This window comes from Tachysurus fulvidraco, chromosome 8 (assembly GCF_022655615.1).
Source record: "Tachysurus fulvidraco isolate hzauxx_2018 chromosome 8, HZAU_PFXX_2.0, whole genome shotgun sequence".
NCBI lineage: Eukaryota > Metazoa > Chordata > Actinopteri > Siluriformes > Bagridae > Tachysurus > Tachysurus fulvidraco.
The window spans coordinates 2,183,988-2,208,987 of NC_062525.1; the positions used below are offsets into that span (position 1 = coordinate 2,183,988).

At 42.4% G+C, this 25,000-nt stretch overlaps 1 protein-coding gene across 2 annotated transcripts in view; it reads left to right on the forward strand.

The window, feature by feature from the left end:
• si:zfos-911d5.4 overlaps positions 1–25,000 on the forward strand; it is a 53,200-nt gene that overhangs the window by 19,665 nt on the left and 8,535 nt on the right. The window contains exon 7 of one of the 2 annotated variants that reach the window (XM_027132709.2): positions 16,755–20,272. The exons of the other annotated variant lie outside the window; for it this stretch is intronic. Coding sequence (XP_026988510.1) covers positions 16,755–16,922 — 168 coding nt within the window. The 3' untranslated portion in view covers positions 16,923–20,272. Of the gene's footprint in view, positions 1–16,754; positions 20,273–25,000 lie in introns of those variants that run through there. 2 annotated transcript variants of the gene reach the window in all.

Genomic DNA, 25,000 nt, shown 5'->3' on the forward strand with positions numbered 1-25,000 from the left:
CCTACTTTTAGCAAGCCTACTCAGGGAGCCTACTCAGGGAGCGTACTCAGGGGACTCACTCAGGGGACTCACTCAGGGGACTCACTCAGGGGACTCACTCAGGGGACTCACTCAGGGGACTCACTCAGGGGACCCTGCGACTCTTACTTATTAAACAGAGCTGAGGTGAGCTGAGCGTCAGAGTCACACTCACACAAAAGTATCTTTTACAGCGTTAATAAAAAGTGTTTGTCTCAAATTAGTGTTGCGTCTGTCAGCGATGATGAAGATTCAGATTAATATCAGAACATAACATAGGGGATAAACATGAAATATAATAAACATGAAATATAATAAACATGAAATATAATAAACATGAAATATTATACTGAAAGAAATCCAAAAGAACATAATATGGAATGGAAAAAAGAAAAAACTCCTGAGAGTCAGTACATTAATAAATAAATAAGTAAATAAATAAATAAATAAATAAATAAACAAACAAACAAAAACCAAAAGACTGGAAAATTTTATTTTATGTTTTATTTTATAATTATTTTTAATGATAAAAAAAATTGGGGGAAAAAGAACATTCAGAAAAATATGTAAGATTAATTTATTACATTATTCTGAGGGGAAAAAAACGAGAATATGAAATGGAACAGAGACTCTTTTGTAGTCCATAAATAAATAACTAAATAAATTCACCTGGCTGGTTTAATCATCATCATCATCATCCTCATCCTCATCAGGATGCGAGTGAAACTGAAGTAGGAGACGAGTTTGAGCTGCAGCTGCTCCTCTGGTATCTCAGCCACAAACTGAATTAGTGCCATTGATTTTAAAGGAACTACTTAGTGTGTGTATTACGTGTTTAGTTTGATTTACAGGGTGTGATGAACACGGCCACCGGCACACACACACACACACGCGGCACCTGGTTGGTCCAGAGACTCGCCTCGCCTCGCCTCGGCCTCGTCTTTGTTTAAGTGTTTATCTCCCTGTGGAGTGTCTCGAGTGCAGATATTTACCCCTACGCTGCATTTTATTTACATCTCTTACACTCATTTATCCTGTTATCCCTTTTTTTCAGCGCTGCCTATTATTAATCAATCAGGACGTCGCGTCTCGTAGACTCCGAGTTTCCTTTTGTTCTGTAAAACCATCATCATCATCACCATCATCATCAGCTGTGTCAACTTTTAAAAGCTCTAAGTGCCGTGATGGCTAATTACAGCCTTCTCTCGTGGAGTCTTCTCCGCTTTTGTGCTTTAATATCATTTGTTATTAGCGATGCGGTGTGGGGGTGGGGTGTGTGGGGGTTGGTGGGGGGGTTGTCTCTTAAACGCCCATTTGTTTTGGAGTCTTTCAGTGCAGGATGCTATCAATAGACACTAAAGAAAGATCAATAAGCGTTCATTTATCCAGTCGGGCAAGTCGCCGCAGCACAGCCACTTCATTATACACACCGAGCAGCATTTGCTTTAATTGGCCCCAAATCAAAGGAGTGAAGTGGATGGAGTGGACACATTTACATATCTGTCAGCGAGTTGGACCTGCCGATTGGCCCGGTGCGCATAATGACGGGCAAATTTTCAAGTCATGCATCTAGAAACAGGAGGGTTGAAATGAATCGAGGGCTTTTGTCACGTCTCTGCGTTAACGCTGCGGTCTCGCGGAGCGGTCCGACCGAACAGACCGAACCTCACGTCCTGAGCTGTGTGACGTCATGCAGGAAAAACACGAGGATCTATCACATTAATCACACGTGGGTAGTGCATGGAGTGGCTTAGTGTCTCCTGGGGCTTTATACGGTTAAATGATTAAAAGTTTTGGCACCACACTATTTTTTTTGGTATCTAAAACCTTATGCTTCAAAAAGCTATAAAAAATAATACACACGCTGTGCCGATCTGTTGTAGGAAACTAATCAACAGCAACGTGGTGTGATGAAGTGAATTCATCAAATCATTTATTATATTTATCCATGTTTTTATTGTTACAATTAAATAATGTTTGCGGAACTTCCTCGATTCGTCTGATTGTTGTTTTTTTTTAACTCTTTGGAAGTTAGTCTTACGTGGTTGACGCCGGAGACTCCTTCTGAACTCATGCTGAACAAATCGGCGGCATTTCGCGCGCCGTGGTGTGTTTAGAAATCCGTCGTACAAGTGAGCGAGCTGTTATTATTGTATTAGAAAGAGGACATGAGTTGTTACTATAGTAACACTAACCTGACACCAATCTCCTGACCAATCAGAATCCGGACTCCAGCAGCAGCAGTTATTATTTTGCTAACGATTAATAATTATTGATGTTTTACTGACGAAGGTCTCTCTTATCCCAGGACCCTGAACGTACACTCTGCTCTTTATTTCCTTTTGTTAATTTGACGAGACGTCCGACACGCTTTCGGACCCACCTGTTCGCCCGGTCTCCGTTCTGCTCCTCAATTACGAGGAAGCCATTTTGCTGCGACCCTCCTTATCTCCAGCCTGCTGCATTTCCACATTACGGCTGAAGTACAGTTCTCTACAGCAGCAGCAGCAGCAGGCTGTAATTTACTGCCTCAGCCATCTGTTGTGGCTCTGCGAAATTACACATAAACTGGTTAGCGGACACTTTGGCCCATTGTCTGTTGTTTTGATAATCACCCTTAATAATGCTCGGCATCAATATGGTCTTTAAACCCGATTTGGGGGGTTAATGGAATAAGACAGAGGCAGTCAGTGTATGCAGCGGGACTAATGTCATTAGGAATGTTTGCGAAGAGCCAAATTAAATCAGCCATAAATTGCGCTCTCGAGTTGAGAACAGAAAAAAAAAAGGCTGCAGCCGTTCAGCCCAAGAAACCCGCTTCATATTTTAACCTCTCGCGGTAACCGTGCTTAAAATGGGCCGGAATAAAGGAGAGCGAATGTAGTGGTGATAATTATTAGCGTTGCTCTAACGCCTTAAAATTAAAAGGAAATTGAAAAATGAATTTCAGAAGAATGGGCTCTGATCAGGAAAGGAGTTCAAATGAAGTTTTTGTGTGCGTCAGGACGGCGAGGAGAGCCGAGAGCCGAGGTGTTTTTTTTTTTTTTTTCCTGTCTACATCTTGTTTGAGACGTGACAGAACAAAAGAGTCAGACGGTGTGAGTTTACAGCGAGTTCACCTGAAACACGGCACCTGTAGCTTTAGGTAACACGCCCTTCATACCTGAGAAGCAGTGCCAGGATGTGTAACTGAGCGAGGGCTGGGTCTGCTGCCAGACCTACAGGTGATCACATGCCTTTCTGAGATAGTGTGAGGTGTTCGTCCTGCTCGCAGTGATACAGAGTGGATTCGGTGATTGGAGGTTGATTTACATCCCAGAGATTTTTTTTTTAGACACACGGAATTCTCCGTGTCAGTAGGTTAGCGGTGTCGCCGTAATCTCTCGCCTTATCTGTTTCAGCTCCGGATACGTGGGTTTAAACCCAAAGATCAGCGTGTCGATCAGTAAAAAGGGTTCTGAAAGTCGTCATCACGGTTTGAGGTGATGTCAGAGTCTGTAAACCAGGCGTGAGATTAAACCAGTAAACACACAGCGTTAGGAAACCGGGCCTGGTTTAACACACCGATACAATACATAAGCAGAGTGAAAGCAGAGTTAGTCAGGTGGCACACAGGGCACTGAACCTGCCACAGCGCTGGTGTCCACCTCCAGTCCGAGGAGTTTAAGGTCACCTCAGTCGAGTGACGTCTTAATCGACTCCACAAACCTACACAAAGGGTTTAACTTCTAATGAAGAACAGCCATGATGTGTATCAGTTATGTTTAGTGTTTGAATTATTTGTGAAACTTTATGGTTACGTGTGATATTGTAATTGTACAGTGTATAATTTCATACTGTGTGTATAGCGTTGTGTGTATATGGGTTGTGTGTATATGTGTTGTGTATATAGCGTTGTGTGTATATGTGTTGTGTGTATATGGGTTGTGTGTATATGTGTTGTGTATATATGTGTTGTGTGTATATGTGTTGTGTATATATGTGTTGTGTGTATAGCGTTGTGTGTATATGTGTTGTGTGTATATGTGTTGTGTATATATGTGTTGTGTATATATGTGTTGTGTGTATATGTGTTGTGTGTATATGTGTTGTGTATATATGTGTTGTGTGTATAGCGTTGTGTGTATATGTGTTGTGTGTATATGTGTTGTGTATATATGTGTTGTGTGTATAGCGTTGTGTGTATATGTGTTGTGTGTATATGTGTTGTGTATATAGCGTTGTGTGTATATGTGTTGTGTATATATGTGTTGTGTATATATGTGTTGTGTGTATATGTGTTGTGTATATATGTGTTGTGTGTATAGCGTTGTGTGTATATGTGTTGTGTGTATATGTGTTGTGTATATATGTGTTGTGTGTATATGTGTTGTGTATATATGTGTTGTGTATATATGTGTTGTGTGTATAGCGTTGTGTGTATATGTGTTGTGTGTATATGTGTTGTGTATATAGCGTTGTGTGTATATGTGTTGTGTATATATGTGTTGTGTATATATGTGTTGTGTGTATAGCGTTGTGTGTATATGTGTTGTGTGTATATGTGTTGTGTATATAGCGTTGTGTGTATATGTGTTGTGTATATATGTGTTGTGTATATATGTGTTGTGTGTATAGCGTTGTGTGTATATGTGTTGTGTATATAGCGTTGTGTATATATGTGTTGTGTGTATAGCGTTGTGTGTATATGTGTTGTGTATATATGTGTTGTGTGTATAGCGTTGTGTGTATATGTGTTGTGTATATATGTGTTGTGTGTATAGTGTTGTGTGTATATGTGTTGTGTGTATATGTGTTGTGTATATATGTGTTGTGTATATATGTGTTGTGTATATAGCGTTGTGTGTATATGTGTTGTGTATATATGTGTTGTGTATATAGCGTTGTGTATATATAGCATTGTGTATATAGCGTTGTGTATATATGTGTTGTGTATATAGCGTTGTGTATATATGTGTTGTATTGTGTATTTTATTGTATCAGCTGCTGAGGTGAGAAAAACCTGTGACACACCTCAAAGTGACACGCCTCAAAGTGACACGCCTCGAAGTGACACGCCTCGAAGTGACACGCCTCGAAGTGACACACCTCAAAGTGACACACCTCAAAGTGACACACCTCAAAGTGACACACCTCAAGGTGACACGCCTCAAAGTGACACGCCTCAAAGTGACACGCCTCAAAGTGACACGCCTCAAAGTGACACAACCCAAAGTGACATGCCCCCAACTGACACACCCCAAAGTGACACACCCCAAAGTGACACACCTCAAAGTGACACACCCCAAAGTGACACGCCTCAAAGTGACACAACCCAAAGTGACATGCCCCCAACTGACACACCCCAAAGTGACACAACCCAAAGTGACATGCCCCCAACTGACACACCCCAAAGTGACACACCTCAAAGTGACACACCTCAAAGTGACACACCTCAGTGACATGCCTCAAAGTGACACACCTCAAAGTGACACACCTCAGTGACATGCCTCAAAGTGACACGCCTCAAAGTGACACACCTCAAAGTGACACACCTCAGTGACATGCCTCAAAGTGACACACCTCAAAGTGACACACCTCAGTGACATGCCTCAAAGTGACACGCCTCAAAGTGACACACCCCAAAGTGGCACACCTCAGTGACACACCTCAAAGTGACACATCTTAAAGTGACACACCTCCAACTGACACGCCTCAGTGACACATCCCCAACTGACACACCCCAAAGTGACACATCTTAAAGTAACACACCTTAAAGTAACACACCAAAAAGTGACACACCTCCAACTGATACACCTCAGAGTGACACACCTCAAAGTGACACACCTCCAACTGATACACCTCAGAGTGACACACCTCAAAGTGACACACCTCCAACTGATACACCTCAGAGTGACACGCCTCAGTGAAACACCTCCAACTGATACACCTCAGAGTGACACACCTCAAAGTGACACACCTCCAACTGATACACCTCAGAGTGACACACCTCAAAGTGACACACCTCCAACTGATACACCTCAGAGTGACACACCTCAAAGTGACACACCTCCAACTGACACACCCCAAAGTGACACACCTCAAAGTGACACACCTCCAACTGATACACCTCAGAGTGACACACCTCAAAGTGACACACCTCCAACTGATACACCTCAGAGTGACACACCTCAAAGTGACACACCTCAAAGTGACACACCTCAGAGTGACACACCTCCAACTGATACACCTCAAAGTGACACACCTCAGAGTGACACGCCTCAGTGACACACCCCCAACTGACACACCCCAAAGTGACACATCTCAAAGTGATACACCCCAAAGTGACACGCCTCAAAGTGACACACCACAAAGTGACATGCCTCCAACTGATACACCTCACGGTGACACAAACTAATTTAAAGCATGACGTTAATTTAAACCAAGTCGTTACTAACGATAACTGTATTTGTATCGGTTTACTGTGTTTACTCTGAATAATGAATGTTACTATTTCGTATCCAGCTACATCATGTAGTCATGTAGAGTCTGTAAGTCATGTAATTGTACGGTATTCCTCAAAGTTTAATATTAAGCCCTTTTTATTTGCAGCGTTTTCTCAGTCCCCTCTCAGTTCTTTGTGTGGAGTGTGTGAGGACATTGTGAACATGTCTGTCTGTGACCCGTGTAGTCATACACACTGTGTCTGGCTTCAGGCAAGTGACAAGCGAGTCAGACACACAGGTAGAAAGCAATAGTCTTCCTTATCTGACTGGATCTGACTGAAGGGTGAACAAAAGCGGCATGTTTTTTGAGGTGCGTCACTTTAGGCCAGGTGAGTTGGAGGTGAGAACGACCAAGATTTATGACCAGAGGAGAGCTTCACGAAACGTGAAAGGTGAGGTAATTCCTTCAGGTTCTCTCTATACTCCGATGTACAGAGCGAGAATAGGTGAGCCGAGCTCTCGTCCCTTTGTACGTCTCTCCTTTGACAGCCTCGGGCTCCGGGCCCGAAAAAGAGTGCGAGAGGAACAAATAGCAGCATCTCCCTGAGGAGAAACGGAGAGAAGACGATCCAGGTTTGGCCCAGACGGCCGTCGAGAGAAGATGTCAGCGTTTAATGGAAACACTCGAGGGAGCGGTGTAAAAAAAACACTTACGACTGCTTGTAACTACTACAGAGAGGCTTAGAGAGACTGTGTGTCGTTCCAGGAGAGACAGGACGTGCCTGTCCTCGTATCATGTAACACACAGCATTGTGAGATGATGGTGTTCTCCAAGTGTCAGTACCAGGCCCCTTTTGTCCTTCCTTTAGTGTTCTATCGAGTCATTCTTCTCAAATCCATTACGGTTTCATTTGTAAATAAAAACCACTTTAAACTTTAGACACATCAGTGATCACGGCGAGCAAAACTGTTCCTTCATTTGTGACTTTACGTCCCGCAGTCGTCCTCCTGTTACCTCCCCTTTTTTACCTCGTGCGCTCGTACCGATACGTTCCACGTGTGTGGAAGGAGTCTCCAGTGTCAGTGCTCTGTAACAGTCCGAGTTAAAGCAGGAACCTTACGTTATATGGAACCCGGTGCTCTCTCGTTAACGTGACGAGCTAAAATACAGTCTGTAGAGAGAGAGAGAGAGAGAGAGAGAGAGTGAGTGAGTGTCTGTTTATAGATGCTCTAACGTAATCGAGAACAGGAAGTAGGCCGATTCGTGGCTGTTACGTCTAATAAACGTCTGTAACCGGAAACAGATTAAACGATGATTCAGTAATAAATAAATAGATAAATATTGTGTCTGATTTCGTCCCTTTGTGATGAACAGAATGACACACAAGTCCTTTATGTTCCTTATGTATATGATTCACGTAGTCTCCGTAAACCTGTGTGGACAGAGAATCCTGATCATTCCACACTGGGTCTGTGATCCTCGACACCGTGTCTCGCTTCAGGTCATGATTCTGTGGGTAAACTGGCACAGGTTGAGGTTTTGGCTGATATTTTATTCGTATCTGTCTGGTTAAGTGAGAAATCCCTGGCGGCCATGTCGATCAGACCACACAGCGTCGCTCGGCTGACTCCGCGCCAGAGTTTAGTTTACAGACGACGGCACGGCGCTTACATTTCACTGGAAGAATCCCCGCGGTCCTGCGGCTAACCGAAGAGCGGCAGTGTTTGGAGCGCGCTCTGGAAATCCCCGTGTTGTTCTGTCCTTCCAGTGAGCAGGGACTCTTGAAGCGGGAGTCGCTCGTACACATGTTCTCTCAGCGCACATCACCACCACGGCGCAGACGTTATTAGAGCTTCTCACGTTGCAGCGTGTTGGCATCAAAACACTTGTCATAGCTCACAGAAAGGTTCAAACACAGTTCTCACTCAAATGCCTGGCGTACTTTGTAAAGACTTACTCATCCTATCGAGTGTAATTGATCATTATGCTCTGATTTAGGACTTGGCAGGAGACTCGGCTGTCTGCGTTCGGGTTACACACCGTCATAAAAAGCGACAGGAGCATCCCTTTGAAAATTTATAGACACGTCTGAGGAAGAAAAGAAAAGAAAAGAAAAGAAAAAGCTCTTGGAATGAAGGCTGACACAGAAGACGCTCGGCGTCTGAGACGTCTGCTGTTCTAAAATGTCCAGCGTGTTAGAAACAGGAAGGTTGTGAAACTTTGGTCCTACATCCGAAAACCCAGGCAGTCGGAATACGGCGGTCATCAAACACTCTCTCGGAGTCTTTCTCACACGAGACACTTCTCCCATAAAGAGTGCTAAAGAGTGCGCACTCGTCCGAGTGAACGCTCGCGTGATACGAGAGCTTCTTTAAACAATTCACTTCAGTTTCATTTCATTTGGCTTTTCACAAAAATAGTATTAATCTATAACGAAGGCACTGATTACAGATTTAACTCATAATAACTGAACTGAATGTTATTCATCGTTAATCTAATTTAAAATGTTTTGTACGAAGCAAACGATTCATAAACGCTGCATAGATCTGAACGCTGGAATAAAATCAGTTTAAATATAAATGTATAAATGTTTTGTTTTGTAAATTAAACAATGAAAAAAAAATCTGAATAATAATAATAATAAAAATAAAAATAAACAATAATTAAATAATAATGAATAGTAATAAAAAATAAACAAATAAATATGATAGGAAACGTTTTAACATTCAGAAATTAATTTGTATTTTTAATAGAAAAATAGATATTTTGTTTTTATTATTTGCATTTATTATTTATTTATTTTCATTTATTTAGCTTCAGGTCTGTTTTTTTTGTTTTGTTTTTTTTTTAATTAAAAAATGAACACACACACATCTCCATGAAGTCGTGGCCTAATGGTTAGAGAGTTTAATTCCTAACCCTAAGGTTGTGGGTTCGAGTCTTGGGCCGGCAATACCACGACTGAGGTGCCCTTGAGCAAGGCACCAAACCCCCCCCGACTGCTCCCTGGGCACCGCAGCATAGATGGCTGCCCACTGCTCCGGTTGTGTGTTCACTGTTGTGTGTGTGTGTGTGTGTGTGTGTGTGAGTGTGTGTGTATTCATTGTGTGTGTGTGTGTGTGTGTTCACTGTGTGTGTGTGTGTGTGCGCACTTTGGATCGGTTAAACACAGAGAACGAATTCTGAGTATGGCTACTGAGTACTTAGCCGTATGTCACGTCACTTCACGTCACACACACTCACACACACACACACACACACACACACTAGGAGATCACCCAGCTGTGTGACTTCACAGTGCAAAATATAACATTATAGTAAGAGAAAAAATCTTGAATATTGAGTTCATTCCTATTAAACCTCTGCAACAAATGAAATATTACTGAGATTATTATTGAATCCGTTTCTAGACCATTCGGTTTTATTGTGTTTATTTGTGTAGCACTTTTAACATCGGACTTTCTCTCGGAGCAGATTTACAGAAACATAGAAACGGAATAAAAATGTCAAATGGAAAAGTAGTTTTGTTCTAAATCCTGTAACATGAAGTAGCCGAATCTGAGCAGATTAAAGAGATTAACACTCGGTAAAAAACGTGGCTTTCTGACAGCAGGTGGATTCACTTCCTGTAATAAACACTCCGAGTTTCAGAGAAAAACGTCGGTGAGACGAAGCTTCAGGAACTCGAGAGACGATTTGTCTGATCAACAACAAAACGAGCTGAGAACAAAACCACTGCTGCACTTTAAACGGCTGCAATCAAATCAGTACAAAAGGCCCAAAATAAAAATTAAATATTAGTGTAAAGAAAGATATAAATGAACAAAAACACTAAAACAAAATATATATTTGAAATAAAAATCAAAAATATTTCAAGTAAAATTTAATGCAAAAAATATATACAAATAAAAAGTGCCAATGAAAAGTTTGAGTCTGTTGAACTAATCTTTAAAATGCAAATGTTTTCTTTTTTAAATGAAATAATTTTATTGTAAAAGTTAAAACAGACGACGTTTGAAGTGAAATCAGAGTGGACCAGAATGTCAGGACTGAACCAAGCGTGTGCTAATAATTGTCCTTACTATTAAAAATAATTGTGTATAAGTTGTAGGAATGTGTGTGTGTGTGTGTGTGTGTGTGTGTGTGTGTGTGTGTGTGTGTGTGTGTGTGTGTGTGTGTGTGTAGGGATTAGGGGTGAAGTGTACCCTTCACCTGAGGGTGTGTCCTGATTGCATTGCGGTGTTAATTTGAGTTCAGGAGGAAGTGGCCCGAGGTGATGGGATTATCAGATCTCAGATCAGTGTGTGTGTGTGTGTGTGTGTGTGTGTGTGTTTGTGTAATTCAGTCAGAGATCACACCTGCCTGCCGAGGACACACACCTGAGAACAGACAGGAAACATGCAGAAATCTCTTTATTAATACTCTGAACATCAAGGTTACATAAAGAGCTTAACTGTCTGTCTGTCTGTCTGTCTGTCTGTCTGTCTGTCTGTCTCTGTTTCTGTCTGTCTGTCTGTCTCTGTTTGTCTCTGTCTGTCTGTCTGTCTGTCTCTGTTTCTGTCTGTCTGTCTATCTGTCTGTCTGTCTGTCTCTGTTTCTGTCTGTCTGTCTGTCTGTCTGTCTCGGTTTCTGTCTGTCTGTCTGTCTGTCTCTCTGTCTGTCTGTCTGTCTCTGTTTATCTCTGTCTGTCTGTCTGTCTCTGTCTCTGTTTGTCTCTGTCTGTCTGTCTGTCTCTGTTTCTGTCTGTCTGTCTGTCTCTGTTTGTCTCTGTCTCTATGTCTGTTTGTCTCTGTTTGTCTGTTTGTCTCTGTCTGTCTGTCTGTCTGTCTCTGTTTGTCTCTGTCTCTATGTCTGTCTGTCTGTCTCTGTTTGTTTCTGTCTGTCTGTCTGTCTGTTTGTCTGTCTGTCTGTCTCTGTTTGTCTCTGTCTCTATGTCTGTCTGTCTGTCTCTGTTTGTCTCTGTCTGTCTGTCTGTCTGTCTGTCTGTCTGTCTGTCTTTCAGTCTGTCACCTGTTTTTATGTTCTAGAGGAGCTCTGATTAAAGTCATATCAGTAAACTGAGGGTGTTTAATATGTTGTAACTCAGCAGGCAGATTGTTGTTGTTGCTTTCTGATGTTTATCAGATGAAAGGACTTTCCCATAACCTCCGTCACCGCTGTGCATCAAACACAAGAACCCCAGCAGTGGGGAAACATCACCGAGCCTCAGACTCATAACACACTCCAGACTAATGTGTCACTGAGTGTGAGTGTGTGAGGATCGAGGTTTTGGTGAGTATGAGTGTGTGATGGAGTTGGAGATGTTGTGTGATGGTGAGTATGAGTGTGTGATGGAGTTGGAGATGTTGGTGTGTTAGTATGAGTGTGTGATGGTGTTGGAGATGTTGTGTGATGGTGAGTATGAGTGTGTGATGGAGTTGGAGATGTTGGTGTGTTAGTATGAGTGTAGGATGGTGTTGGAGATGTTGTGTGATGGTGAGTATGAGTGTGTGATGGTGTTGGAGATGGTGTGTGACGGTGTGTATGAGGATATGGAGGTGTTGGAGGTGTGTGATGGTGCGTATGAGGATATGGAGGTGTGTGATGGTGCGTATGAGGATATGGAGATGTGTGATGGTGCGTATGAGGATATGGAGATGTGTGATGGTGCGTATGAGGATATGGAGGTGTTGGAGGTGTGTGATGGTGCGTATGAGGATATGGAGGTGTTGGAGATGTTGGTGTGATGGTGCGTATGAGGATATGGAGGTGTTGGAGGTGTGTGATGGTGCGTATGAGGATATGGAGGTGTTGGAGGTGTGTGATGGTGCGTATGAGGATATGGAGGTGTTGGAGGTGTGTGATGGTGCGTATGAGGATATGGAGGTGTTGGAGATGTTGGTGTGATGGTGCGTATGAGGATATGGAGGTGTTGGAGATGTGTGATGGTGCGTATGAGGATATGGAGGTGTTGGAGATGTTGGTGTGATGGTGCGTATGAGGATATGGAGGTGTTGGAGATGTGTGATGGTGCGTATGAGGATATGGAGGTGTTGGAGGTGTGTGATGGTGCGTATGAGGATATGGAGGTGTTGGAGGTGTGTGATGGTGCGTATGAGGATATGGAGGTGTTGGAGGTGTGTGATGGTGCGTATGAGGATATGGAGGTGTTGGAGATGTGTGATGGTGCGTATGAGGATATGGAGGTGTTGGAGATGTTGGTGTGATGGTGCGTATGAGGATATGGAGGTGTTGGAGGTGTGTGATGGTGCGTATGAGGATATGGAGGTGTTGGAGGTGTGTGATGGTGCGTATGAGGATATGGAGGTGTTGGAGGTGTGTGATGGTGCGTATGAGGATATGGAGGTGTTGGAGGTGTGTGATGGTGCGTATGAGGATATGGAGGTGTTGGAGGTGTGTGATGGTGCGTATGAGGATATGGAGGTGTTGGAGGTGTGTGATGGTGCGTATGAGGATATGGAGGTGTTGGAGGTGTGTGATGGTGCGTATGAGGATATGGAGGTGTTGGAGAGTATAAACTTGTCCTCTCTGTGTTAAACTTGTGGAAAGCACAACTAATAAATCTCTGAGTGCCTTTGAACTCTGAGAGCTGTCGTGTTTCATCACTCCTGCTCGGTGCTGCTGATTTCCTGAGGTTTGAGGTTGATTGTAGACAAATAGCTGTTGTGTCAGTCCCACACCCCCACCCCACCCCACCCCCACCCCCCCGCACACGGCCAGACGTCTGCCGTCTAACAGCTACGCTCAAGGTGCTATTGTTTCAGCATGCCAGAATTAATGAAGCTGTGTTTCATTCCACCGGATCAGGTGTCAGTGTAACGTGAGCTCCAGAAGAATTCCAGCTGGAAACCACAACTGTGTGTTTGAGTCTCGATGTTCTGTCACTGAGGAATATTAAAGGTGTAGTGTGGGGTGTAGACACTGTGTAATGACTTTACATTAGTACATAATCTGTAATAAATCCTTTATAACACTCATGATCACTTGCTACAGCTATGCTTTTTTTTTTAAATACTATGGTGCATGTGAAACTTTTGTGTTTCAGTTAGCAATTTAAGCTCTATTGATGGAACGGAGCCAGTGAGGCCACGCCTCCTTCCTTAAGACTCAGACAGAGAAGCCACGCCTCCTTTCTTGAGACTCACAGAAACAGAGGCCACACCTCCTTCACTGTGACAGAAACACAGGCCACAACTCCTACTTTGAGACTGACTTTCACAAAGGCCACGCCTCCTTTACTGAGACATCTAGACACAGAGGCCACGCCCCTTCATTGAGATTGACAAATAATGAGACCCTGCCTGATTTGCTGAGACCGACCACACAGAGGCCACTCCTCCTTCACTAAGATTGACAGACACCGAGGCCGCACCTCCTTTAGTGAAAGTGACATACAGAGGCCACGCCTCCTTCACTAAGATTGATAGACACCGAGGCCACACCTCCTTTAGTGAAAACGACATACAGAGGCCACGCCTCCTTCTTTTGTGAAAGTGACATACAAAGGCCACGCCTCCTTTACTAAGATTGACAGACACCGAGGCCACACCTCATTCATTGAAAGTGACATACAGAGGCCACGCCTCCTTTACTAAGATTGACAGACAGCGAAGCCACACCTCCTTTAGTGAAAATGACATACAGAAGCCACGCCTCCTTTACTAAGATTGACAGATACCAAGGCCCCACCTTCTTTAGTGAAAATGACATACAGAGGCCACGCCTCCTTCACTAAGATTGACATACACCGAGGCCACACCTCCTTTAGTGAAAATGACATACAGAGGCCACGCCTCCTCCTTTAGTGAAAGACATACAGAGGCCACGCCTCCTTTACTAAGATTGACAGACACCGAGGCCACACCTCATTTAGTGAAAGTGACATACAGAGGCCACGCCTCCTTTACTAAGATTGACAGACAGCAAGACCACACCTCCTTTAGTGAAAATGACATACAGAGGCCACGCCTCCTTTACTAAGATTGACAGACACAGAGGCCACACCTCCTTCACCAAGACAGCAAGCATTTTTGATTTTGGAACATTTTTCAGTATAAAACCTAAAGCCACATGATATGAAGTAGTATCTCCTATAACACACACACACACACACACACACACACACACACACACACACACACACATGCTTTTTGCTGTTTAAATGACATTTTCTGCTACAAAAAAGAGGCTAAAACACATTTTTACAGAAATGGAGATGAACATTTCAATTCCATCTTTCCTCTTTTTGGTAGTTTATCTACCTTTTGATGTGTCGCTCATAAAAGCCTCAGCACACGTCTGCAATAAGCTCCACTCGCTGAACCTCGACCTGCGGCCATTAGCCAAACACCCTCGCCAGCACACGCCACTCTCACAAACCATAATTGAAAAAAATTGTCCGTGTTTATAACAAAAAACATCTCACCCAGTGTGTGTGTGTGTGTGAGAGAGAGTGTGTTATGAAGGTGGACACGGTTGTACACTTTAATCTCGTGTATAAGGCACGTCAAACAGCAGAAGTGCTGCAGATTTTTCCTTTGAAATGGAACAGAGTTCAATTATCCGGCCACGCAAATCTCATTAAGGAGGCCATTGTCCAGCCGGAGAACAGTGTGTGTGTGTGTGTGTGTGTGTGTGTGTGTGCGTGTGTGTGTCGTACTGCGTACACACTTCCTTAAGCTGGATGGAGAGCGAGATCTTGGCTTGTTCAAAGATGCACTGCTTTTCTCTTTGATGCTAAAGTGTGTGTCCTGCTGATTCACTGAATCACTGACTCACCGACTCACACAGCGGGACATTAATACACACACTGACGCATTCACGTCTTATTCCATTTAATCACAGACTTCAGAGCGATTCATTTAACTTCCTTCCTGAGTGCAAAAACTAACAATAACCAAGCGTTAATGTAGAATTCTCGGCCCTGAAGGTGTAGATAATAAAGGCGAGACTCACAGTGAGGCTCAGAACACAGGTTCGGATTAAAGTTCTCGTTCTAATACCTTATCGTTTCTATAGCGACCGCTCGTTCACAGGGGTGTGTACGGCGAAGGACTCTAATGTCGTTTTATTAAGGAGTCTCCAGTGTCAGCACAGAGGAGTTTACGTTTCATGGAAACTTTGTCAACATGATGATGTCCAGGTGGCTTCTAAACGAATCGACTCCGAATCGATCGTCCCGGTCAGCCGGCGAGCAACAGCTTGGACTACAAAGGTCAAACGTCACCGATGTCCGGAGAGAGCTAGACAGATATGACAAGGTCTCAGTCAGGGTCGTGAACTCTGTCACCCCTAGAGGTCACTAAAATCTGTTCTTTACACCTATTCTATTTTTCATATCAGATATTAGAATATCTGTCGAGTCAAATATGACATTTTCTGACAGAATCCTGATGTTTTGTTCTGAAACTGTCAGGAAAAAAATCTCAGACATGAAATCTGAAGGTCATAAAGCATGAAGAAATGAGTGTTAAATCCAAATCTGTAATAAAATCAGAATCAAAAAAGCAAAATAAACTTAATTAGAGTTTTAATCTGCACTGGAATCAGTCTGGGAATCGGTCTGTGAATCCGTCTGGAATAAGTCTGGGAATCAGTCTGGAATAAGTCTGGGAATCAGTCTGGAATAAGTCTGGGAATCAGTCTGGAATAAGTCTGGGAATCAGTCTGGGAATCAGTCTGGAATAAGTCTGTGGATCCGTCTGGGAATCAGTCTGGAATAAGTCTGGGAATCTGAATCAGAATCGTAATTGTTGTCTAATTTAGAATGGAGTTTCAGAAATGAAGTTTAAATCTGAATCAGAAAGGGGATCTGAATTTTAATCAGAAACAGAAACAGGATTTTAATCTGAAGCTGAATTACAGTCAGAACTTTTACTGTATTTTAAATCAGAATATAAATTTATTTAAGTATCTGAATCAAAATCTATATTTAGAATTTGAACCTGACTCTGAATTGGAACATGAATCTGAAATTGATAATAAATCGGATTATTTTACAGGTCCTGCAATTTAATATGAAGCACTGTGCTGATGTTAGTGTGCTGGTGTTAGCATGCTGAAGTTAGCATGCTGGTGTTAGCTTGTTGATGTTAGCATGCTGATGTTAGCATGCTAGTGTTAGCTTGCTGAAGTTAGCATCCTGATGTTAGCATCCTGATGTTAGCTTGCTGATGTTAGCTTGCTGATGTTAGCATGCTGATGTTAGCTTGCTGATGTTAGCATGCTGATGTTAGCATGCTGATGTTAGCATGCTGATGTTAGCTTGCTGATGTTAGCATGCTGAATGTGATTGTTTCTGCTTGTTGTAGGTGACGGTGAGGATGTACAAGCGCGGAGCTCGGAGCTGGTTGGGAAAACCTCTGAGCGGGACGACCACCATCCCATCCAACACACACATCGTGTTCCGCATCAGCGGAGACGACAAAGACGCCAAGATCCCAGCTAACAATATTCACACCATCACACTTAGCATCTAAAGACCTATTGAGAAAGAGAGAAAGGAGAAAGAAAAGAGAAAGAAAGGAGGATCTCCAGATAAAAAGTTAACAAACTTAACGACTTCACATGATTCTAAATGAACTCCAGACTGTATTTGAAGTAATTACTCTATTTAAACACATGGTAATAATTCAAACCCTAAAAACCGACTTAACACTGCCTTAAGCCTGACTTAACACTGCCTTAATCATGATTGTAAACTGCCTTAACCCTGACTTAACACCACCTTAACCATAACTTAGCACCTAATTAAGTCTGACTTAACACCTCCTTAACCCTGACTTAACACTTCTATATTCCTTACTTAACACTGCCTTATTCATGATTGTAAACTGCCTTAACCCTAACTTAACCCTGACTTAACCCTGACTTAACACCACCTTAACCATAACTTAGCACCTAATTAAGTCTGACTTAACACCTCCTTAACACCCTGATTTAACACTCCTATTATCTTCACTTAACACTGCCTTAACCCTGAACTAACACCTAATTAAGCCTGACTTAACACCTCCTTAACCCTGACTCAACCCTGATTTAACACTTCCTTAATCTTGACTCAACCCTTTTAGAACATAAATATAAAAATGGCCTCCAGACTGAAACCAGAGGTCGGCCATCTTGTTTAGTTTCAGAATTCTTCAGCCCAGTGCTTGTTGTATTCAGCCTTCTTCATAAGAACAGTCTTTGTATGAAAGTATTGGCACCCTTGTGCCATCTTTCTTGTGCCCCTTGCTCAGTAGTCCTCCATAACAGGACTCAGTTTTTTACCAGAATTTGAATGTTTCTGATGTAACACACTTTAAAGGGTGAAAACGATCTTAACATTATTGCTGTATTATATCTTATTTCCCTGAGAAGATGATGATGATGATGATGATGACGGTTCTTCTAAAGACGGCATCCTTCAAAAGAACCTTACACTCATAGGTGCACTTTAATATATTCTGTTTCCCGCACAACGTGTACAGTTTATCCTGAACACGTCTAAAGTCTGTAACACGTCTAAAGTCTGAAACACGTCTAAAGTCTGAAACACGTCTAAAGTCTGAAACACGTCTAAAGTCTGAAACACGTCTAAAGTCTGAAACACGTCTAAAGTCTGTAACACGTCTAAAGTCTGAAACACGTCTACATCTCTCGTAGATGGAGATGGGGTTTGGAGACCTGCTTGTTTAACAGATACACGGTTTGTGACGGCTGTAATTGCTCACTCAACAAAACAGCGGCTGCTCATCTTGACACGTTTTTCAACACGGAATCCATTTGTGACCTCGGCATTGTTAAAGCTCTCCAAGAGCAGCGGCTGGAGCACAAGCTACGTAAACTGCGCTAAACTCCAATCGTGACACAACTGCACTCCTTCACCCTGGCACAATGGGAATCGCTGGTGTTTTATGGAAATGCCGAGAGTTTTGCTAATTATCGCGGCTCATTTTCTCTTGTTTTGGATGACGAGACTAGTGTCAGAATACGCTTTTTAGCGGCAAATTAATTAGCGATTGTGTCACTGAACTCGTTCAAGGAGCGAGCACTAACGCTAATTTGATACAGGTGTGGAACTGGGGCTGCTTGATGCTAGCGAACAGTCGTGTTGATCGTGAAGCTTTCAGAAAGTTTTCTTTTAACCCTGAATAGTTTTTGTCTCGCATCAATGTTCTAACAATTCCTTCATTAATTCCCTGACATTGTTCCATTCTTTGTTTTTTCTTAGCATTGGATTTTCACACTATTTATCATCCGTGCTATGCTATGCTAGTTTTTACCACCAGATCAACGAAGAAAGACATTGATTGAAGAGTAATTAGTGTCAGTATCGATGGCTAACCATACCGTTCTGGTGTGTTATGCTAGCTTAGCATGATGTATTGTTTATTATTAGAATTCTTCATTTGTTTCTTGTGACTCATTGACTAGATTGTGCCCTTCTTTTAGCATTATTGCTAACAGCTAGCACTCTCATTTTGTGCCACTTAATCCATTATCATTTCCTGTCAGTGCTAACAGCTATGTTATGCTAGCTAGTTTATTATTACAAAGAAATAATTGGTCTTATTTGTTGAATCATTCACAAGGTTTTTTTACTCAGTGCATTGTCCTTCTTTCTTACCGCCAGCGCTAACAGCTAACAGTCCCATTTAGCGTCTCTGGTATTGGCTTTAATGGAGTTGTTATAGATGTAGCGCGAGTGCCTTAAGCTAACACACAGATTCGGATCTTTGTGAATGGCGGCTCTCGAGTCTCAAACTGCATTATGTTGCACTCAAGTTTCACAAATGGCTGTTTATGAATTTCCCCTGGAGGACATTTCGTGTGCGTGTGAGCTCTGAGGTTTGACACGGAGCGGCCGTGTTATCGGTGAAAAGCATCGCATAGCCACGAGCTGACGGTTTCTTTAGTGAGGTATGACTGCGGATGAGAAGCGCTTTATTTTTGCTTTAATAGGAACGTGAGCTGTGGTGAAAATGTGCAGAAAGTCTTACAAAATGTGTTTTAGACTTTCACAAACTCACCTTTTACACTTTATAAGAACATTGTAAGTTACATCATAATTTGTCCCATTAAAAATAACGTATATGTTTAAACTTTGTTTACTCCAGAGAAAGATAAAAAAGTCTTGATTCTCAACTAACGTTTCAAAGTATGAAAAAACAACAACGTAGATTTACAAGTAACCAATCAGCAGAAAGTACAGCTGCTAGCTCCGCCTACCAAGTTCCACTGTTTCCACTGATGGGAAACCGCTTTCTGGTAGATTATTATTATTATTATTATTATTATTATTATTATTATTATTATTATTATTATTATTAGGGAAGATCTGGAAAAGATGATTCACTGTTTATTCTAAATATATAACTGATGAAATGTAAAGTGAACTCAGGTCCACTTGTAACCTGGTTTTACTCATTAACATAAACAGATCGTTTATGGGTTTGTTTTTACAGAATATATTTTAACTATGCACAAAAACGATTCCATTATCAGGGAAAGCAAAGGGAAAATGACCTAGCTTTAAATGCTATGAGTTTTTTTTTTGAGATGTAGCGTTAATTACATGCATAAATGTTTGTGTCCAATTACTGAGTTTCCAAAGTTTTTAAAAATCCTATTGTGTGAATTATTAACCGCTCTACTGTATATTCCTGTGGTAAACCTGGGTGGCATTTTTACTGTGTTTTCTACCGTTTGATGATATTACTGAGGTTTGTGTTTGTTTGTTTATGTGACTTTTTAATTAATTACAATAAAATGGCAGCATGATGTTGGCAAACGTCTGTGCATGGAAATAAAATTATAAATAAATAAATAAAAAAACAACAAGAACAATAAAAACTGCTATGGAAATTATTCAGGATGAATTTTCATTCTAACGAATTAATACGAGTGACGAGCGGTTTCATCTCCCGCTTTCCTCCATGTCGATTTCCACAGAAGACCTTCAGTTGTTTTGTTTGACCCTGTGTTATATTTTCTGACCGAACACGACGTGTCCGACTAACCGAATGCTTCACGTTACAATAAACAAATCTGCGTACAACAAAATCCAACATGGCTGCCGGAAATCTCTCAGCCGTAAAATGTCTCTATCTCAGGTTATAGAAAGAACATTACAACCTTCTGCTCGGTGAAATTGAGCTACATTGGAATTTCCTTCTTTCAGCAGAATGTTAATGGACATCTGGGACCTTTTCGATAGTATAAAGATCTCAAATGAGTCGTGTCGTTCTTTCGGTGTGTTTTAGTGTTGAAGAGAAATCTGAGCTGCTTTTTAGATGAACAAACACTGGGAGCTTCTCAGAGAGCAGAACTGGGTTTGATATCAACATTTACTCTGAAGATACAAACATCTGTGTGGAGAAAAACTTTTCTATAAATCTGTCACCTCTAGTATTGTAGAGAAAAACAGGAATAGTGATGAAACTCTACAAAGTCCTGAGTGTTTACTTTCATACGAGCTCCATATTAACACCACAGTGGAGTGAGACGTGAGGAAGACGTTCAGTCATTAACACGAGACAGACAGGACGAAACTCCATTTTTTGATCCTCTGGAGATGAGAGTTCCATATTAGCATTATAGCAGCGCCGTGAGTTTGGTGAACTTCTGCACCACCCAGATACACCACCCAGATGTAGTGGATTTCAGAGGAGCCTTGTAGAAGCACTTTAATCAAAATAGCTCACTTCGACAGAGGTTTCCATCTGCTGGCTGATGGACAGTTCGTTGGTTTTCTATTTGAGATTGTTTTTTATGGTGATTTCAGCTCTAGATTATGTTAAGGATGAACATTAAGCGTTGTTATGTTAAGGAAGAACATTGAGAATTAATGTTGAATGTTTAAGAGGATTGAATAGACATTGTATTTGGAGACCTGCGGCTCACCGATAGTCCGTGTTTATGACCTACTCGCTGCATCTCTGATTCAGAGAGAAACCTTGAAGGTCACCAACCATCTCAGCCAGAAGCAGCAGATCTACACTGAAAAGTGCCTGTGAGCTATTCCTCACTTCTGCTGCCTTAAACTTCCCCTGTCTATTATCCGGGGACTGATTTCATGTCCCTGTTGAAGACCCGCACCTTATTGCTCGGCTATACTTCAAACACGGTGAGAAAGGTTTCACCAGATTTGCTCACTAAAATATAAAGCAGGCGCTCAGATTAGAAGTGAATCAGTCCCATTGCTCTCCATAATCCCTGTGGATAAAGACCGTGTTATGAAGGAGCTGATGAATGTTCAGAGGAATCCAGACTGTCCATCAGCAGGATTGTTGAGCTCACAGAGTGTCTGGTTCTGTCAGACAAAATTGTGAGGACTGAGTAAGCAGGGGACAAAGGCGTCTCTGTAAGAGCTGGACATTTCTCAGAGTATGACAGGTTTGGAATTCAGGAAGCTCAAAGTTTAGGTGATAAATGTCACTCAGTTCCTCATATTCCCACATTCAATCCCTGTGAGTCCAATTAAAATCAGACTTTAATCCATAAATGCCAATAAACCGTGACCCGAGGAACTTGTTGAATGGCTTTAATCAGCCGTGTGATGTACCATGACAATGAACATTGTGTCTGATTGAATTGTGTGTCTTAGGCATTAGAACCGCTCACAGATTGGACAGGAATCGAATTAAAAAAAAAAATCCCCACATTCCCAGAGGAAGTGGTATTGCCATGGAACTCACAGTAATAAATTCAAAATAAATCATTTATTCATTTGCTGTCCTGTGGTAACGGATCGTTTTTGTCTATTGTGAGTGCTAAGGTACTCTTGTCTATCCCTGGGGTCTACTTATATGTGTCATTTGAAAAGGTTCTTGAGGTCATCTGTCATCTAAGGCTCCTTATTTTGACCAAATCTGATCAAATTTGAAGGCAACACCACCTGGATTCTTCCCAACAAAGGGAAGTCTTTTATTCTGTTGGCTGGGGAACGTGTTCCTGACTAAAGTGTGCAAGTTCCCCATCCAAACTGGTAGTAATAAATAAATAAATTATTAGTAGTAGTAGTTATAATTAGTAGTAGCATTATGTAGTAATACAGGAACCCTTGATGATTGGTTTGTCCGTGTTGGTGGAATGAGTTTATCGGTATATTCCTAGCCGAGAGGAATTCAGGCTGTCCGTCAGCAGCTCTGGGAATGTCTGCTTCTTAAATAAGCCATATTTCTATTAGCCAAAATTTTGAGGGCTGAGTGATTTCAGGGACAAAGGCGACTCTGTAGGGTCTAGCGCAGGACGTCGGTAGGGGACGAAATGTCACCTGAGATCAGAAGCAAACGCGGGAGCAACAAGCGAAGCTGAAATCCGATCCACATTCAGACCAAGGATCAATCTGATTCCGGAGTTTGGATCAAGGCCGCCTCTGTTCGTGGAGGAACTCAGACAGGATATTGAGCTAAAATAGGGTCAATCAGCATCCCTCCGTGACCCCAGCTGACCCCTGCACACGGTTTTGTCCTAAACGCGACTCTCGGTGCGTGTCGACGAAACTTCAAAGCTACAAAAGCTCATTTTCTGCTTTCTTGTGTAGCTGCGTTTCTTTCAGGCATGTTGTTACACGTGCACTGGTTTGCATCAGTGAACACAGTCCAAAAGTCCAGGTCTTTTACTGAAAAGAAATATGATGGATTGTGTTTGTTTTTCTAAAAGGATTCTAGACAAAATGGTGAACAAAAGACCTTCTTCATTATCATCATCATCATCATCATCATCATCATCATCCTGCTTTAAAAAGTTTTGCTAAGTTCCTGATATTTATCCAGCACATCCCTCAGACACTGTCACTGGAGAAACGTCCAGGTGACAATCCAGCTTCTCCTATCTTTTTTGGTTCCATCCCAAATCAGAGGCACCGTCATGACCCGTTTCTTGACCTCGGAAGCCTGGACCTGGTCTGGCGTGGTGCAAACGGTCGCTCTCGACTCAAAGGTCAAAGGACACTGCGTTGACCTGTCCAGCAAAGACCTGGCACTTGAACCACAGAAGGGCTGATTCTGGTCTGGAGTCTTCCTCACGCACCAGATGTGAAAGACTGGACAAAACGGATCACTTTAGAGTTCACAGGTAACCTATATGCAGATGACCTCCTGCGATCTTATCCACACTCGTTCTGCTCCGTGTCACGACCTTTCGAATATCAGGTCAAACACGACGGTTTCCATTCTCCGTTGGTTCCTCCGTGAAGAACGTGTCCACGACGGACTAGTTTCATTCCACCACAAGACATAGACATCCTATCGTACCATAGCTAGCTTTCGATGTTTAATAGAAATGTCTGTTCCATCGCCGGACTCTCTTTTTACTCGCCCTCGAAGACTGCAGCTTGTCATGTCACTGAGAATCCCTAAAGTGTAACCCCTTCTGTCCTGAAGGTGTCAGGAAACCTACAGCTTTATATCTGACTGTTAGAAAGCTCTTCCAATAATCGTCTCCTCCGCGAACGGCAGGTCGTCCGGTCGTCTATTAATAGCGTAAAAGGGGATAAAGTTATAAACGTAATAATTCCGTTCAACCCAAACCCGCGATCCGGTCCGAGTATTAAATTAGAGCAGTAAGTATTCTACACCATCCTAAAAAAAAAACCTGACTAGATTTATCAAAAGTAAAAAACACACTTTGGCTAATCAACGCTAAGTCCTGACAGGTTTCCACCAAACGGCTGCAGATAAATCGACACCATTGCTAAGTGCACAGCTCTCTCGCTCCTAAATGGATTTATTAAAAGGTTATGGGCTAAGTAATGCATGATTACAATGTGGCTTCCTTTTCAAAAACATCTTTTCATGTATTTTTCCCGCACGTACGCAGGCTATTGTGGGGAAATGCGGTGATTTCGACGGAGGCTTTTTACGCCCTCCTTCTGATCCATCTAGCGCCGGGCTGATGAAAGATGACGAGCCTTTCTCCCTCCCCACACCACCACCACCACCAGCACCAGCTCCACCACCACCACCCCGTCGTCCATCGCACACCGTTGCCATTTCATTAAAGCCAACAAAAGCATTCAGAGGGGCTTTTAGATACAGATGTGACTAAATTTTGTCTCACCTCCACCTTTTCTCCCATTGTGCGAGAGGAAAAAAAGCACGAACTTGTTCATCCGGCAGACGAATGATTAAAGGAGCTGGGCTTTTTTTTTTTTGCGTGTTTACAAAGAAGAGTAGAGAATCCGGTTAATGCAGCATTAAAAAGGAGAGATGAGGAGAGAATGAGGGGAAGAGAGCGGGCGCTCAGGGGAAGAATAGACGCCCCTCCGTCCTCTATTAGACGCATCAAACTTGTTAAAGCCTTCGCAGGACAAGAGGCAGCAAATCAGTGTGTGAAATGAAGCCACTCTGCCAATTACTGCACTGAATGAGGCCCAGTGTTCAGCGCTATTGTGTTCCTCCCCACCAGCCTGTCTCACTCTCACACTGTCTCACTCTCACACTGTCTCACTCTCACACTGTCTCTCTACACTTCTGTCTCAGTGTCTCGTTCACGTCTTCTCCCTCCGCGTGTCCTCCCAGACGTCTCCATACGATGAGAAAACAAACACTTTTCCCAAAAATGTAACTTT